Here is a 17,431-nt window from a genome sequence, read left to right as displayed (position 1 = left end):
CCTCCAAATTGGTTTCAGTCACATATCTCAGTGTTCACACAGATTTCTGGTTGTATGGTAGCTTGTCATGTGGCAGTACCAAAATGGTCATAGATCCCTGAGCATGTCAGGTCACGTCAGTTAGGGTCTCATGGCACTACCAAAGAAATACCTCTGTTATGATACCAAGCTAACATTATTTTATTCAAGTTTCATACAAAGAAGGACAGAGGGCTCCTAGCTGTATCCCTAGAGTCTTATTTTCATTAACTGGGCATGTGTTACCTAGGAAGAAGTTTCAAAAGCACCTAAATGCCTTGTAGGGAGTGCCACAATCTTTCAGTGGGACTTTTGTGTGTGAAGAAATTTGCAACTCATTTTTCTTACTCCATCTTGAGAACGTTTACATATTACAAAATAAAGTTTGCAAGGTTTTTGATTGAGTAATGTTCTGTTTCTTTCTGTTTTGTTTGGGTTTTTTTCTCTGCTGTACTGCAGTTCTATTGGCTGACTTGAAAAACCGTACAAATCCTTGCTTGGCAGCCAAACGAGCTTTAAAATGCAACCCAACCTGTTCCCCTCATCTTTTGTGCAAGTTTCTGATCACAGGTTCTGCTTACTGCCCATCCCACAATTTATCCAGTGTCTCCATTTGTTCGTTTAAGAACTATCATTTCAATGATAAACAGATTAACGGATTCCTTCATGTTTCTTCTAGTCCCCTGCACCTAAAACTCAGTCTGTAATTCTCACAGGTGCCTGTTCCCATGCTCTGACAGAGGAATGTTGTTCATCACAGCCTTCACTTAGGGCATATTTTCTGTTGACTTTTTCTCTCCTTCTATAGAGATACATGAAACACTTGAATGGGCTCACATTGCACAGGTTCCAGATATTTTCAGGTACTTTTAAAGAAGAATCTTGATATACCTCTTCTATTTTATGGACTCAGTGCAACCATAAACACATAATCTTTTGTTATGTTTTCTGGCAAGAGCAATAATAATATTGGTCTTTCCTGAGGTGACCTTATGATTCTAAAATATTCAAATACACAACAAATCAAGTAGTCAATATTTGAAAAAGCCATAACTCAAGTTACATGTAATGAATATTCTCCCCTTTAGTAGAATACATCTATTGTGTTAACTAGATAATCTTCTGAATATTCCAGATAATATTCTACAGATAAATAAAAACAATAACAATAAATATAAACAATAAACAATGCACTAATGCTCTTGAACATGCTAAAGCAGGAGTTCCCAAAATGCTGGTTTTGGGGTGTTTTAATGTGTGCACATGGGCCCATGATGAGGCTGTGCAACAAAATTCGTTGGCAGTGCGGTATCTTTTCAGTAGGACAGCTATAAAGTTCTACACATTAACCTGAACAGCCCAAAGGTTTCACACTGTTCAAGATAACTCAGTAATCTCACCTTCTATAATATATATATATATGATATATATAAAATATGTATATAACCTAATTCAACACCAAGTACTTTGTAAATTTTCTAAAGGAGTTTGAAAGTCAAGATCAGTTCTCCTTTCGACTAATTATCCAATTTTCTTCATTACTTTATCCTGGAATTTTAATTTTCTCAGAATCTCACTATGTCAGTAATACATGCCATATACTACGTGTTTTTAGAGTGATGGCATTCTTCAAACTGCAGAAATACCAACTCCAATACAGCCCTCTGAAGTTTTTGAGTGTTAGTCACCCCCTCACATGGAGATTTGTTCATTAGCTTTGCTTTTGATAAAGGACAGGTTACGTCCCCTCATATTACAACTTTTCCCTGGGAGGAAAGAGCCCAGACTGAAAGGGACTACTCAAAATAGTTTGTAGGATATATTCCACAAAACCCAGAGTGCATGCTTTCTCCAGCCTCAACCTAGCAGCCCCTGATGCCTGCTGAAGATGATCTTGTGATTTAAAATAGGTGTACCTGCTAATGGCAAGAAGTGTATCCTTTCTAGGGCCATATACCTTTTTATTTTTTAATTCTATATTAATTGACAATGAGTGATGCATGTTAATTAAAACATGCAAGCAGCATGCAAGTATGCTGAAGAGATAAAAGGCAGTAATTTTGATAGTATCTGCATGTTTTCCTACATGATTTCAATATACCAAATTTTTTCAGTATGATCTTTAAGCAAATCCTTAAATTACTATTCTTGTTATACCTTTAGTGTTACTTCCAAAATTCCTATAATTTCTCAGTAGAAACAGTTGTGTAGCTAATGTCCACAACAAGCAGGACACAACAAATGCCATATTGTAATGGGAATAATGAGGTGGGAGAAAAAAGTACTCAATACAAAATGCTGTATTCACCACTAGTCCTTCAAATTTGTGAAGCTAATAAAAAATTCTTTCTTTTAACTTAATAATCAAAGTCCCTAAGCCAGCATTTATCTGACTCTTAATAATAAAGAGCTGATTGTGATTATTTATTGACTGATAATAATGCATCATTGCCAAAGTAATCAGCAGTTCTCCAATCCCTTTTCCAAGCAGGCAGAAAACAAGCATAAACGCTAAAAACTTTACAAAGTTCTACTTACCATGTCCTTTTCTATCAGCTCTAGAGAATGTGTCATTGAAATACAGAGAGTGCAAATCTTACAGACACACAAAGGAAATTAGAATGTATAAAGCTCAGTGCATCACTCCTTTCTTAGACAAGCAATTTCCCATTTTCCTCCCCTTGACTTCATAGCCTGTTCTCCCTGGATATTATTTCAGTGCTCAGCTCTCCTACCTGGGTAGACTTCCCATGTCTGCAGAAGATGACTAAATGGAGATAATAATAACGGTATTATTCCTCACGAAGAAGTCATCACAAGTTTGCAACCATTCTCCTCCTCTAGCTTTGGAGTCTCAGTTTCATAGGGTAAAATAAAGTACAAACTTCCAAAGTATGGGAGGAATGAGAGTAGGAATTTGCACTTCACTCTAATATGTTCCTTTCTAGCTTTTGCTCTTGTACAACTGAATTAGAGAAGAAGGAACTATTGTGGGGCAATTTTTAGATAGCTTAAATTCCACCTAAGTCCCACTGCCTCATTAATGAAAACAGAAAAGTACCTCTCATAAAAGTGCTTCAGAGTGACTAAGCAAGGCACTGAGCAGGAATACAAGAGGCACAAGGACCTAGCAGAGTGTAAGCCATCCAAGTATAAGGCTAAGAAGCTTACTTTGGCAGGTCTCGTACCTCATCACAGACTGCTGCTCTGTTTTGATAATTTCAATTGAATGAACTCAGTATAATCTGAATAAGGAAAATTCATGGGATCACAGAGTCATCAAGGTTGGAAGATACCTTCAAGATCATCTAGTCCAACCAGCAACGCAGCACCACCATAATCACCCCTAAACCATATCCCCAAGTGCCACATCCAGATGTCTCTTGAATGCTTCCAGAGATGGTGACTCCACTACCTCCTTGGGCATCTTATTCCAATGCCTAACCATTCTTTAGGTGAATTTTTTTTTAATAATATCTAATCTGAACCTCTCCTGGCACAACTTAGGGTCATTTCCTCTTGTCCTTTCACTTGAGACATGTCAAAAGAGACTCACCCCCACCTGGCTACATCCTCCTTTCAGGCAGTTGTAGAGAGTAATGAAGTCTCCCCTGAGCTTCCTTTTCTCCAGACTAAACAACCCCAGCTCCATTAATTGCACCTCATCAGACTTGTGCTCCAGACCCTTCCCCAGCTCCGTTGCCCTTCTCTAGGCATGCTCCAGCCCTTCAATGTCCTTGTAGTGAGGGGCCCAGAACTGAACACAGGATTCAAGGTGTGGCCTTACCAGTGCCGAGTACAGGGGGACAGTCACTGCCCTGGTCCTGCTGGCCACACTAGTGCTGGTACAGGCCAGGATGCCACTGGCCTTCTTGGCCACCTGAGCACACTGCCAGGTCAAATTAATTCATTGTCAAAGACTTAAAACTTTCTGATTCCTTTCTCATAGGAAAAAATAGTATGATTACTTGATTAAAATGTTTACGAGTCACACAGAAGTATACATATATTTTAAGGAATGATAATTGACCTTAAGGACTATGGCTTTTGAATAAATTTTATGGTATTTATCTCCTCTATTTGGGACTGCAGCAACTGACAAGAGAAGACTGACCGATATCATCTACCTAGATTTCTGTATGGCCTTTGACACAGTCCCCCATGACATCCTTATCTCCAAAGTGGAGGCAAATGGATTTGAAGGGCTGGACTATTTGGTTGATAAGGAATTGGCTGGCTGGACACAGCCAGAGAATTCTGGTCAATGGCTCTGTGTCCAGGTGGAGGCCACTGACAAGTGGTCTCCCTCAGGGCTCTGTCCTGGGACCTGTGCTCTTCAATATCTTCATCATTGACATTGACAGAGAGATCGAGTGCACCCTCAGCGAGTTTTCGGATGACACAAAGCTGAGTAGTGCAGTTGACACACCAGAAGGATGGATGCCATCTGTGGGGACATGGAGAAACCTCAGAAGTGGGCCCACAAGAACCTCATGAGGTTCAACAAGTCCAGGTGCAAGGGGCTGCACCTGCATCAGGGCAATCCCAGACATGAGCACAGACTGGGAGAGGAACTCATTGAGAGCAGCCCTGCAGAGAAGAACTCGGGGGCTCTCATGGATGAAAAGCAGGACATGAGCCAGCAATGTGCCCTCACAGCCCAGAAAGCCAACTGCATCCTAGGCTGCATCAAGCAGACAAAATGAGGGACAGATGCTATGGAAACTTCCATATTGCATTTCTGCAAATTATTCCAGCCTAAATCTTGTGATTTAATCTGATACAATGATTATCGAACTTTTCATTTGGCAGTGATTGTGTAATGAGGATAAAATTTACCTAACTGTAGTACAAGGATGGAACAAGGAAATTAGTGAAAGTAAGTGAATAATCAACGAAAGAGAAACTGATCATCCAGGTTTTTTGCTAGTAAATGACTGTTTTCTGAAATAATTTCCAGAGTTCAGTTGCCTTAACTTTAAATGTCAAAAACAATGGCGCTTTCACAAACCTGCTTTAGAACACTACAGTTTTACTTGAAGATTTACTGATGGTGAAAGGTGATGGCCCAGCTCCCCTGCTAACACAATACAGAGCTGAACACAGAAGCTGTCTGTGACATTGTACAGGCCACTCCCATATCTGTGCAGCCTCCTCCAAAAGTCTTTGAACTTAAGTCTGAAGGCCAAATCCTGACAAAGATATTCATTGTGAACACTACCTTAATTAGCAAATTATCTGTTTCGGTCATCTTGTCTCTCCTGGGGAGTGGCATCTCACTCTTTGTTTGACCCGGCTGAACAAGGTTAACATTCAATGCAAATATTAGTCCATCATTATGGTCCTTTAAACAAACAAGCAGGTTTGGTGTAGATCTTCCTAAATGTGTTGAAAGAGGCATGATGTAAATATGTGTGCAGACAGAGAGGCTGCAGAGAGGCTGCTGGAGTACCTAGCACGTCCTAATGGCTACTCTACACCTTCCTTTCCAGCACATGGCCTTGCTGACTTATCCCCTTGTCTCTCAAGGGAGAGAGAAACAACAGAGGAAGTTGTGACAACTCAGTTAGGTGCCCGAAGTAATGCCAACAGCAACAGAAACCGTTTTGGCTGTTCCAGTTGCTAATATGGGCTTCTCAAAGAAACTATTTGAAATTGCCCCAGAAGGATTTTCAGTTTGCTGCCATGCTGGTAGGACTCTGCTTGTCTCTTTGCAGCAGCCAACAATATCGGCAGGATTTCTATACAATTCCCGAGGTGAGGGAAGATCCATGACAATTCACACTGTCAAGGGTATGATTTCATAATACTTTCTTATTGTCTAATATCTGTCAAATATCTTCAATTTTTTGCTTGCCTGAAATGCTACTCCTGAAAGTAACACATACTGTTTTCAGACTATGTAAAGATAGGATAAGCTTACAGATGGAAAGTTGAATAGTAGTTCCTGGTTCAATATGGTCATCAGCTGTGTCCTGCTCAGTATGGTTTGAAGAAATGAGAGTCTGGAAAAATGTTATGTTTCAGAAGCTATTCTCAATAATTTATTGCCCCTGCACACAGAGATGGCTGCATGCACAAACAATGTATCAAGTTTGATATGAAGACTTGAAGTTAAACAAGGAAAAATGGCTGAAGGTGCCACTTCAGATCTGTAAAAGAATCTCTGGACAGAATTAACCAAATAATCATAGAATTATTTAGGTTGGAAAGAACCTTTAAGAACATTTAGTCCAACCATTAGCCTAAGTATTCGGGCAGAACTGTGTTTGGGCATTAAATGTACTGCTGATTGCAGACTCCTGACAAAGAAAAACAGATTTCCAAATTTAGATTTTATGAGAAGGCACAGGAAATATATGTGGAACTGCTCTAAGGGTGGAAACTCGGGGACCATGCTGAATTCGTAAGTTGAACAGAAGTATCATTTATCTTGTACCACTCAGAAGAGGCAGAAGCTGTATGCCTTTGGAAAAAAAAGAAAGGTTTTCTTAAAGGGCACCATTATATGAATTGTTTTCAGCAGTTTCTTCCACTTGACATAGAGTTGGCAGCATACACAAGGTGAATTTTTTCCATTTTCCCTCTACTTGTTTACTGTTCAGTGCACTTGAAGATTTGTGTCTACTTGTTAATTAGAATGAAACAAGAAGTTCAACAGTTGCCACCTAAATGCATGTAACAGTTATTAAAAAGGAGATTGGGACACTGACTCTGCTTGTGGTGACTGCCTGCAAGGGACAGCACTTCCATCTTGGAGAATGTGACAGCCTTTCCTCCTTTCTAGACCTAAAATAGGAGGTTTGCAGTCAGTAACAAGTACATCTGGCTAGGAATGCCCCTGCGGGGTAGATGTTAAACACAATTCACTGTGAACTCCAGTAGCAAGGATTAGCCAGGGTCTGGTGCAGGGTGTTGTGTGTGATAGTCGCTATGTGTATGGCTGAAGTAATCTGTTTATTATATGATTTTTAAGTTTAAGGTTTAGCAGTAACAGTTGCTCTTGCCGGGATTTTTACCCCATGCTGACTTTATTTATTTAATTTCTTTCCACTAGAAAGACATTTCTTCCCAACACCATTTCTAAACAATAGAAATAAGTAACTTGACAATGACATACATTTGCTTCAACCAGAGTCATGGAGGGAGTTTTTAGTCTGAATAGTAATGCATGACTGCTGCTAAAATTTGAGAGACAAGATAATCTTAATTTTTTTAAGTTTTTTTTTTTAATTCTTGGAGGCTTTCCTAGAATGACACATACTTATTTACATAGAAAAAAATCAAAACCAGTACTACATCATTGCTTCCAGTTTTTGAAATGTTTTGACACATTTACTGGGATTTACTAGGTAATTTCACATGCTTGTCTGGCAATTTATAATCCATTATTTTGCACTACAAGCTGCATCCTTGAGCTTATTTTATAGCATAGACATAAAGTAAACTAAATGACAACATCTCCTGGCCTCTCCCTTTTATCTATGGGAATGACCTTCAGTAAAGAGAATTCAAAGGGTATTGTGCATCCATTTTGAGATATACTATTTTCATTAATGTGAACGTTTCTGAGTAAATGAGGAAGTTAAGACTTGGCTTAGGTTAGAATAACAATGCAATTACTTAGTAAACCACGTGTCATGAGAATCTCTCAGGGTCAGTTGCATCAAAAGCCGCACTGTTTGGGAACACTCTTTGGGCCTTGGTCTTCTAATATTATCTGCTGAGAAAAGTTTCTAGAAATCTGGCTTATTTCTTCGTGTGCTTATGGGTTTCTGCAATTAAGTTGGAATATGTATGAAATACAGCACAAAACTCCCACTCAGATAGGGAGGGCAGAATTAGTCACCCCAAACTGGAGGTAGATTAGGACTAAAGGAGAGAAGCAATTAAGTATTGTACACCATAGTTTTGACGTAAATACAGACATTATAGTCCAAATTCTACTTCCTTTCATTTAATCAGAAATCAATGAAGCAGCTCTGTGTTCTATATATAGAAGTAAAAGGAAAACTGCAGGCAGAGTAAAATGAAACACACTGGGTAAAAGACTAGGACTACAGCCTGGTTTTCAAGGCACAGAGCAGATTTACATGGAAAATAACTTCTTTTAAAAGCTGGAGGAAGGAGAAGAGAGAGGAAGGAAAGGTATGCCCGACCTGCAGGTTAAGATCAATTTGTTCTGCAAGGTCAGGAACACTGGAATTCTAAGGGTTTGTTTTTGCCCGCTATTTGGAGTCACTTCATATTTTTGTACTAGAACTGGACTTCTCCAATCATAAACATGTTTAGCTTCAGTCATTTGGTTTGTCACCAGCTGGGGGCAGGGGGGAAACCATGCTTATTCTCCAGACTAGTGACAATTCAACTGGGAGGCTTCTGTTCCTCCAGTTCCAATAAACAAAGTTAATTTACTCTACCTTTTTTTTTTTTTTTTTCTGGAAAGGTTATATATAGCTGGATGATTTTTTTTACACAGGGTTTTTAATTTTGTCCTGAATCTTCTGTTTTCATTTTGGCCTCTGGTCTATAGAGCATCATGATGTATAACAGTACAGATACAAAAAAACCCAGAAAAACCCAACCAAAAAAAATATTATATACCAGTTTTTAACTTGTTCTCCACATTGTTTTAATGAAATAATAGTACAGAAAACAGGTATTAAGTGGAAACAGTGCTGTGGGTTAAGTGGCTCAGTGCTACAGTGTCACCACACTAAAAGCCCATTTTTCAGCATGAAGAAATATTTTCTGCTCCAAGACTAAATGTGAGTTCTATCTGTTTGGAACAGTCCTCAGACTGTATGCTGTATATGGCACGATACATGATCTTGTAGGAATGTAGGAAATGGAGCCAATGTTCCCATTATTAAAAAAAAAAAAAAAGTAAAACAAAAACCCAAAGTTTAAAGTTCAGGCTAATAGAAGTGTGGTCAATCTGAAGTAAGATTTGTCTAGTGAAAAAATCTAGAATACTTTTACTATAGGTTTAGGTTCTTAATTTTGTAATTCATTATCACCCTATAACAATTTACACAACTCCTTTTTCTCCTGTAACCAACCTTGAATGACACCACTTATTTAAAACACTCTTGAAACTAAAGAGTAGCTTGTATTACCTCCAGCTCCATGTGTTTTTCTTCCTTGTCATGGTCCTTCAATGGCTTTTCAGAATGATTATTGCAGTCTTCTAAATGACAGATGTGCTGATATTTAGTAAGTTCATGTTTAGCTTGCTTTCTTTGAGAAACATTCCTTCTCTGAAGACCTTTGAAAAATGCCTCATACAGTGGCAGTTCTGTAAATGTATCATCATCACCTCTGTTATCTGCTTCTTCCTCTTCAGGACAAAAATCATCTGCTTCTCCTGCCTCACAAATATGGAGCTTAGTGTCAGCTTCATGTGATAAAAATTCAAAATCAGAAAATGTGATAGCACTTGATTTGTGTTTTATGACTCTGATCTCATGATTTGCTGCTGGTTTCTTGTCTGAATTTTTTCCTGTAAGGACTGGCCACTCTGTGTGCATGGGAAGGTTTAAAGGATCTTCCTTTGGCGTGTGCCTTGTAGAACAGGATAATTCTTCACAAAGGTGCTTTGTCTCAGGCTGGTTGGTGGCACTGGCACACCCTGCAGCCATGCCAAGTTGTAAGGATGTCTCATTGTGGTCCAATAAGGATGACAGAGACAGCAAGCTCGGCTCAGGTTCCAGTGACACATTCTGAAATTCATATGGGCTTGCCTGATTTTCTATTTTGCTTTGGTATTCTTCATACTTTGCTTCCTTTGTAGTCCCCACGCACTTGGCAGGTGTAAGATAAGGTGAGCCCTGTTCTTCTTCATGGATGTTAGTTTCCATTCCAATGGGTTTCATCCATCAGAGATCAAAATTACTTCATTCTTGCTTTTCTTAAGAAACATAAATCTGCAAATGTAGCCAGGAAATATATTCTTAGTTTTCCAAAACCATGATCACACAGTCATTACTAATGCCTGAATTCTCATATAAACCATCTGAATCCTCTCAGATCCTGGAAAAAAAAAAAAAAAATTAATGCCAACATGCTTGCAATGGAGTGCATCAGCAAAAGTAATCCTGAAACATGAAGTGTCCATATCAAATTTACTTCAGATTTACTTATCCCTCTTGAAAAATGTTTCATCTATGCAGATTAAATGAACTTAAAACATGAGAATCTTGACTTGTTTTGCTTAGAGACTGGGAAAGAAATGGCAAATGCAGAAATGTTTTTTAGTTAATGACTTTAAGTTGATTATTGACACAGTGGTTCAGAATAATTTAAAGTGATGTTAGATATATGCTTGTTATCCAAACATGCCTCTGTTCACTGTATTTTCATTATCTGTTAAATCACTGACAACTTTTACACTGCTCTGATAAAGCTACTAAAATGCCAAAGGGAAGACTAAGGAACAAAACATAGGGAAATGTCATAGGGAAAATTGACAGAAAAGAAGGTGCCAGTACAGGTATGATTTTGTATATCTTGAATTCAGTGAATTGCCAATGCAGTGCAGCATCTGTCCATTTCCAATAGATTTGAAAAGCAAAAGGAGGAGGCTAAAAATAACAGAGAGCTTCAGTACTACATTGGAGTTGGCCCTGTCTGCTTTAAAAGTCATAATGTCCATGCTCACATCTACACAGTGCACCTCCAATGCACTGGGAGAAGGGAGCAGCTGAAGAACTGATCCTGCATCACTGAATAGCTTACATTCACCCATACATGTCATTTACTTCTTGTGACAGATTGAATATTGATAGTATTTATTTTAATGATTGTTTCAGTACTCCATCTGTGAGAGAGCAAAGCAGAGCAGAAGCTTTTCAAAATAAAAAGAGAAACTTAAGCCTTTGATGTATGTGGCAAACCTGTCAGTGATGAGGAAGACATGTCAGAAGGCAGCACTGTTACTGTCAAAGTGGGAAGAAAGCAAAGTTAGATGCTGGCATGTGATGTGCCTGTCACTGCATGTGCCATAGACTGAGCAGTGCACACCAGCTAAGCATATTTTACTGCTGGTTAGTGTATCTTTTACTGCTACAGGCATGCATTTGGTAATAGAAGGAATACTGTTACACATCCAGAAAATCTGGATTTATTGTATTACCTTTGTCATTTGAACTGCAGCTGTAATAGATGTGAGCATGCAGGTACACACTGTTTATGCAGACCTCCTCTCAGCTATTGATAGCTATTTAAATGTCAGACATTATTGTAAACTGTCTAACCTCCTGCTGGAGTCAGTGGAGAGAGAAAAATGCTTCCAGAAGGTAGATGTTCTCACTTATCTTGTTTATCTATTTTGATGTGGGATGAGTCTCTGTCCTGTCTTGACTGCCTAATACAAAACTATGGATAATGTTTAGACAAAAAAGCTTACACCAGTTATTCTGCCTTCAGAGGGACAAATAAAGTCAAGAAAAATCTCAGCCCCTCTCTGTGGTACACAACAATCATAGATTGCATTGTCTATGCGTGAATGAGAAAGCTACTTCTAAGCCCTCCTTTTCTCAGGTGCTTCAGGTTAGTCATCTACATAGAACTGACTTCACTTCCAGAGGTGCTGAACACCCTTGGTTCTTGCTTAACAGTGGGAGAACTAATTGAGCACAATGTCTTTGAAAAAAACCCCACATTCCCAGCTTTAGATGGAACAATTGGAATAACTAACATTTCACACAGGATCTTGTACATTGTGGGCACAGTGAAAAAGCTTCCTGACATTTCAGGTGATTATTGTCTCTGCTTCACTATGAGCCATCACTGTTGCTTCTGAGTCCTGGACACCCAGCACCCTGGAAGAAGGCATGCTGCCAGCACCCATGTTCCCACCACACAAAACCAGCTGTAAGCCAAAAAGATCTGCCTAATGTAGTAGACTGCCCTAAGGGCAGCAAAAGAACTTTGGCCTGCCTGGCTGCCCACATCAGGTGAGAGGGTTGGTTGTGTCCACCAGCCACCAGCTGCTGGTGGCTGTCCCGTTCTTCATCTTATGGTAGTTCCAGAAGAAGTAGCAGTGCTCAGGTCTCCAGGTCTCCTCCAGGGATTCTCTTTCCCCGTCTTCACCCCTGTTGCAGTGCTAAGTTTGGTTTAACAAGCTGCAGCTTTCCCAGAGAGCACAGCAGGGCTGCTTAGGGCAGGGCAGCCATTCTGTCTTCCCGTAGTCCTTTCCGGATGGCCCCACACTCTTGCTCCAGCCAGCTGTCAGCTCAGCAACACAGTGAACAGCAAAGCAGGCGAGAAGGGTCCCTCCATGAGGGCTTCAGAGGACCTTTAACATAGCATCACATCCCAGCGGTCCCCAGAGGCAAAGAGACGTCATGATCCCGGCGCAGGTGGATTTTCTCAGGGGCTCAGGGGCGATACATGGGCGGGGTTGGGGTACAGGAACCAATAGAGAGACCCCAAGGGAGTGGCCAGGGCTAGGGGCAGGGGAAAGCGGAGGGGAAATACGGGATCAGAAAAGCAGTGGGTAAACGGATCGCCACACGCCGCTTCTTATTGTCACATTTTCTTCCCATCCTTGTCCCATTCCCTGGACTCTCTTTAGTTTTGGTAATGCTGCCAAGCAGGATCTGCTGTGATGACATCTGTGGAAATACACCTTTGTGCTCATAGTAATATTTTTGCTGTAATAAGCCCAACATTTAGCAAAAAATTCTCCAGAAGCAGTTACAGAAATTCACAGGATCACAGGATGGGTCGGATTGGAGGGGATCACAGGGGGTCATCTAGTCCAGCCTCCCTGCTCAAGCAGGGCCGTCCTGGAGCGCATGGCACAGGATTGTGTGCAGACACTTCTTGAATATCTCTGGTGAGGGAGATTCCACAACCTCTCTGGGCAATCTGTTCTAGTCACTTGCACAATAAAGAAGTTCTTCGTCATATTTAGGTGGAACTTCCTGTGCATCAGTTTCTGCCCTGTACATCAAATTCTGCAGTAGGCATGCATGGGCTAAGTGAATTATGTGGTTTTTATTTCTATTATTTTTAGGATGATGCTTTAGACTCCCAAACATGAATTATCATCCAAAATATTGTATTTTTCATTATCTCTCTATAGAACTCTATATTACTAACATTTAAAACCAATACCCAACTTCTCTTAAAACTTTACTAAGTTACTTCTCTCAGATGAGTTTTGGTTTTTACAGGATATGATGTAAAGCTGTAATTTTTACAGTTTAATTGCAAAAATCATGAAAGAGTTTTTCTCTTTACTAGATTTGCTTATTCTATTGTACTGTTTGTTTTTCCTGGGATGAGACTGGAACAAATCAAGTGTGCAAAAGCAGGCTGGTTTTGCACAAGTATGGCAAGAAATCTCTTAGGAGGAAGTGGTGAGAAGAGAAGGTCAGTTTACCCTTGTTCATCCTGTGCAACATATCTCTTTACTCAACCTAGCAGTGACTAGAAAAAAACCCACGCTTTTATGTATAATATTAAATTCCATATTTATAAAGAGTTACACATAGACGTTTCTAGCTCCTAAAAATGGAGCATTCTTGGCAAAGTAGAGAATTTAGAAATCTTGCCCACAGCAAAATTTGTGACTCAGAGTGCTCTGAACATTCAAGAGCTAAATCTGTACTTGTCGCAAAAGGTCTCTAAGACAGTCCTGCAAAATAATGTCATTCTCACCACAGTGATGAATGTATGCACACACAAGTTCTGAAAACTAATAATCTTTCTGGAAAAGGTCTTCAAGGCTTTATAAATAGGGAGATTACTTTCATATGCATATGTAATTCTAAATATATACTGTAGCTTTAGCTCTACTGGTAGAAGCCAGTGTAGGTAAGGATGTGGAATAATGAAAGTATATGTGTGGTTTTCAAATAAAAAGGGAATGCAGGACTACCACAGGTAACTGTCCAACCAGAACTGACTCCAAGCGGCATTTGTAAGAGAAAGAAAATTTAAAAGCAACACTCAGAGCAACAGGAATTTTTTTTGTTAAATGTGAAATGCAAATCTGAGTGTAGCAACTTCAGATGTTTACACATGTGAGTTTAAAACTTACAAATAGAATGTTATTTATTAATGAAAACTCCTTACCAATCAGCAGTAAATTAATACAGATTTGTGATCTAGCTAGTGTGTATAGAAAGTGTGTATGTGAAGCCTCACAGACCAACTTCTGTGTATCACGCTCTACTGGCTTGATTCCCCTTTGCCGGAACTCAAATTATTTTGATTTATTTCATAGGGTTACTCTAACAGCAAGTCACTAAAACAGTTTTTCAAACATGGCTTAAATTAGTGCATTTCAATACCCATTATGTGTTTTTGCGTTGTAGAGCATGTGAATATGTGTAATTTTTCAGTTTAAATTCTATTTAAATCTGAACTGACACAGTAAACCGGCAAATCAAGTCCTGATCTTGGCTGAAACAGTACACCACTCATCTAAAATAAAAAGTTTCTACCTCTCAGGCTCTAGTGCCTTTTTTTCCCTTTCACAATTACTTTGCTTAGTATTTTCTATTGACTTATACAATCTTCCTCTGAAAAATTAAGCAAACAAGACAAGAGAATGTGAGATACATAGACTAAGAGAAAATGACGAGATTAGGATTTTTTCCTGATGACAATTTTACCTGTTTTGCAAGGTAACCTCATATTTTTCAATTCAGTTAATTTCCATAAGTGTAACAACAGGAACTGCATGAGCAGCCAAAAGATCCTCCAAGCATTGGGGCAGAACAGAAAAAGAAGTGAGCAGATCCTTAACAAAAGACATTTCAGCTTCCTTGGTGCACAAGAACTCTGTCAACAGAAGTGTATGTGAGAATCCCTGGGGCGAAAACAGCCTTCTGCAAGCATTGGCCAAATTATTCACAGAAAAAGACAGACAAAAAAGGAGAGGGAAGGAAAAAAATAAAAAGAGAAAGTAAGAGCTTGCTTCATAGGAACACCAGGCACTTCTAAAAATACAGCATGACCTCATTCTTCACATTATGCCAGACCTTAATATTGTGCTTTGCTTTATCACCTGGAGCACCTGGAGTAAGGTTCCCACTGCTTGAGTCTGGATGCTGTCAGATTTTGAAAAGGTAGGCAGTGAAATGCCTTTTGATGTAGTATAAAGCCAGTGTAAAGGAGTACCAAAATTAGCTTTCCATGTCACTTGCAAATTCTAATTATTTTTTGCCTATGTTTCGTCAAGACCTGTATTTGCTGCCAAAGCTTTACAAGTCTTCCCTTTTATATATATTAATAGAATCATAGCTTGCAGACAGACTTCTGCATACACTGCAAAATGTAGCTGTAGAGCAAGTTACTGGACACATGAGTTTCTGAGTGTGATTATAAGTCAGTTATTTGAAAATCTAGCCTGGAAAGGAGAAGGATGTATTGTCACTGGAAATATGGGGTGAAAAGTCTCTGGGTTATAGTTCAATTTTGGAAGTGTTTTTCTATATTGCTTTTGATTAGAGCAAACAGCAAAAATGGAAAAGCTACAATGCCCTTCTACTTGTGTAATGGATGTAGTCATGTACTCAGGCTTGTAGCTGTAGATTACGTTTTCCACCTTGAGATATCCAGGCACAGATACTTGGCACAGATGCTGCAACATCTATGTCCATCCTGACTCATTTCAGTGAGTGAAGGAGGTGGCACTGAGATGCTGGTTTCTCTTACACCTCATGCTTCTGATTGCCTTCACTGAAGTTGAGCAGTATTTTATTCAGCAAAGAATTTGGCCTAGTTATGAATGAGTCAGTCAGCAGATGAAGCCACATCTTGAGGCAACCATTTTTCAGGAATTACTTCATAGGACAGTATTATTCCAGGACAGCTGCTCTACCAGGTCTGTCTACTACCAGCTTTGCCATCACCGCCCCCACCTCCACTGTGTCAGAAGATCATTCTCTTTGCCAAGGGAAGTAAAATATCTTCTCAAATGCAATAAACTACAATGATAAAGAGACACTTGATTAATTTAATAGTGTTTACATTCATTTTTGTCTGAGATGCAACTGTTGGTGGCAGATGTACTGTTTTCCAAGCTCCCTCTTAACAATGTCAGCAATTATTTACAGCTGGACCTATTTTTAGTATATAGGAAATACTGCTATGAGAGGAATCATTGACACATTTTGTGCTATTAGCTGAGCCTGAGGCTGAGTTTAATCCAGCTGAGGCACTAACATCCTGTCAGTGTGCTGACTCAATTGTATTTCTGTCTAAACCAGCATTTTCAAAGGCACTGTCATTGTCACCTTACACCATGTGGTAGTTGCAAATAAGGTGAGAAAATACCCTCTACAATACAATTACTGCCCTTCCTAAGACCCTAGATCCATGGGCAATGTTTAGTTCTAGTTAGTTTACATGAAGTGGGCCTTGATTTTGCAAATCTTTGTGCTCTGTGCAGCCCATGAATAGCATGGTTACAATGCTGAGCAAAACCAAATGGCAGGAATATGTGATCAGCAGTATAGTATCTTCAAAGAACGAGGTCTGTCTTTCTTTCTGCCAATAGGCATCTTTTACCATTGCCTTCAATGTGTTGCTTTTGTATTCCCTGTTCTGCCTCACATACCTTGTCTTACATGTATAAAGTGTACCATCAATCTCCTGATAAGATACTGGCTTAACCTGATAAGGTTGTTTGACTACATGCTTTTAGAAGGTGATTTTCAGTGATTTAAGATTACATTCTGAATTACTTGAGAAATTAAACCTGATGTAAAGATGTTGCCCTAGAGTACTTTGGCTTTGTTTTTATATAGGCAGTGCAATCAATGTGGAACAGGAGAGCAGCCAGCCATACATGGACACTGTTCACAAGCACAAGCTCCAAAATGAACCAACACCTCATAAATATTTTGAAAATAACACTGGATAAACCACATAGGAAAAAAAGTCTGTGTTCCTTCAGCTGATGATCTTTACATTGGTAAGATCCCACGTCTTTATCTAAGCTGCCAGTCCACACCAATGTCAGGAAACAGCCTTTCTGCAAGCAAAGACACAGAGGTATGAGCTGCTTCTCCTTCCAGTTTAAATACTACCACTGTTCCTTCTGCCTGTAAAATGAAATTATGTATGTTATGTATGGGACGCTCAATGGACTGTTTGGAAATTAATCTTCATTTTGCACACGTGGAAAGAAGCTGGAAGGACCAATTTTTTTTTCATATTGGAGGATGTCTAGGATAACATAAAGGTAGTTCTATTCATACCTTTTTTTTTTAAGCTCCTGAAAGAGAAATGACCTAAGACAACCACTTCTCACTCTACAAGTTAGGTAAATAACAGGCAGCTTGGTTTTGGTTTTTTTTGTGTTTAGCTCTTCTGTATTCAGAATTGTTTATCAGCAAAAAATTCTCCTTCACAACAGCCTGCAAGTGTCTTCCAAAATTACACATATCCCTCT

General features: G+C 39.3%; 1 protein-coding gene across 6 annotated transcripts in view; it reads right to left on the bottom strand.

Moving 5' to 3' along the window:
* Window positions 1-17,431, bottom strand: part of STARD13 (StAR related lipid transfer domain containing 13) — a 329,105-nt gene that overhangs the window by 235,495 nt on the left and 76,179 nt on the right. For all 6 annotated transcript variants that reach the window (XM_017731330.1, XM_017731328.1, XM_017731329.1 and 3 more), the window contains one exon: window positions 9,138-10,050. In XM_017731330.1, the coding sequence (XP_017586819.1) occupies window positions 9,138-9,893 (756 nt within the window). In that variant the 5' untranslated portion in view covers window positions 9,894-10,050. The remainder of the gene's footprint in view (window positions 1-9,137; window positions 10,051-17,431) is intronic.

This window comes from Corvus brachyrhynchos, unplaced genomic scaffold (genome assembly GCF_000691975.1).
Source record: "Corvus brachyrhynchos isolate BGI_N302 unplaced genomic scaffold, ASM69197v1 scaffold103, whole genome shotgun sequence".
NCBI classification, from domain to species: Eukaryota; Metazoa; Chordata; class Aves; order Passeriformes; family Corvidae; genus Corvus; species Corvus brachyrhynchos.
Note: the sequence above shows the minus strand (reverse complement) of the source record. Positions and strands in the feature narration are given on the sequence as shown.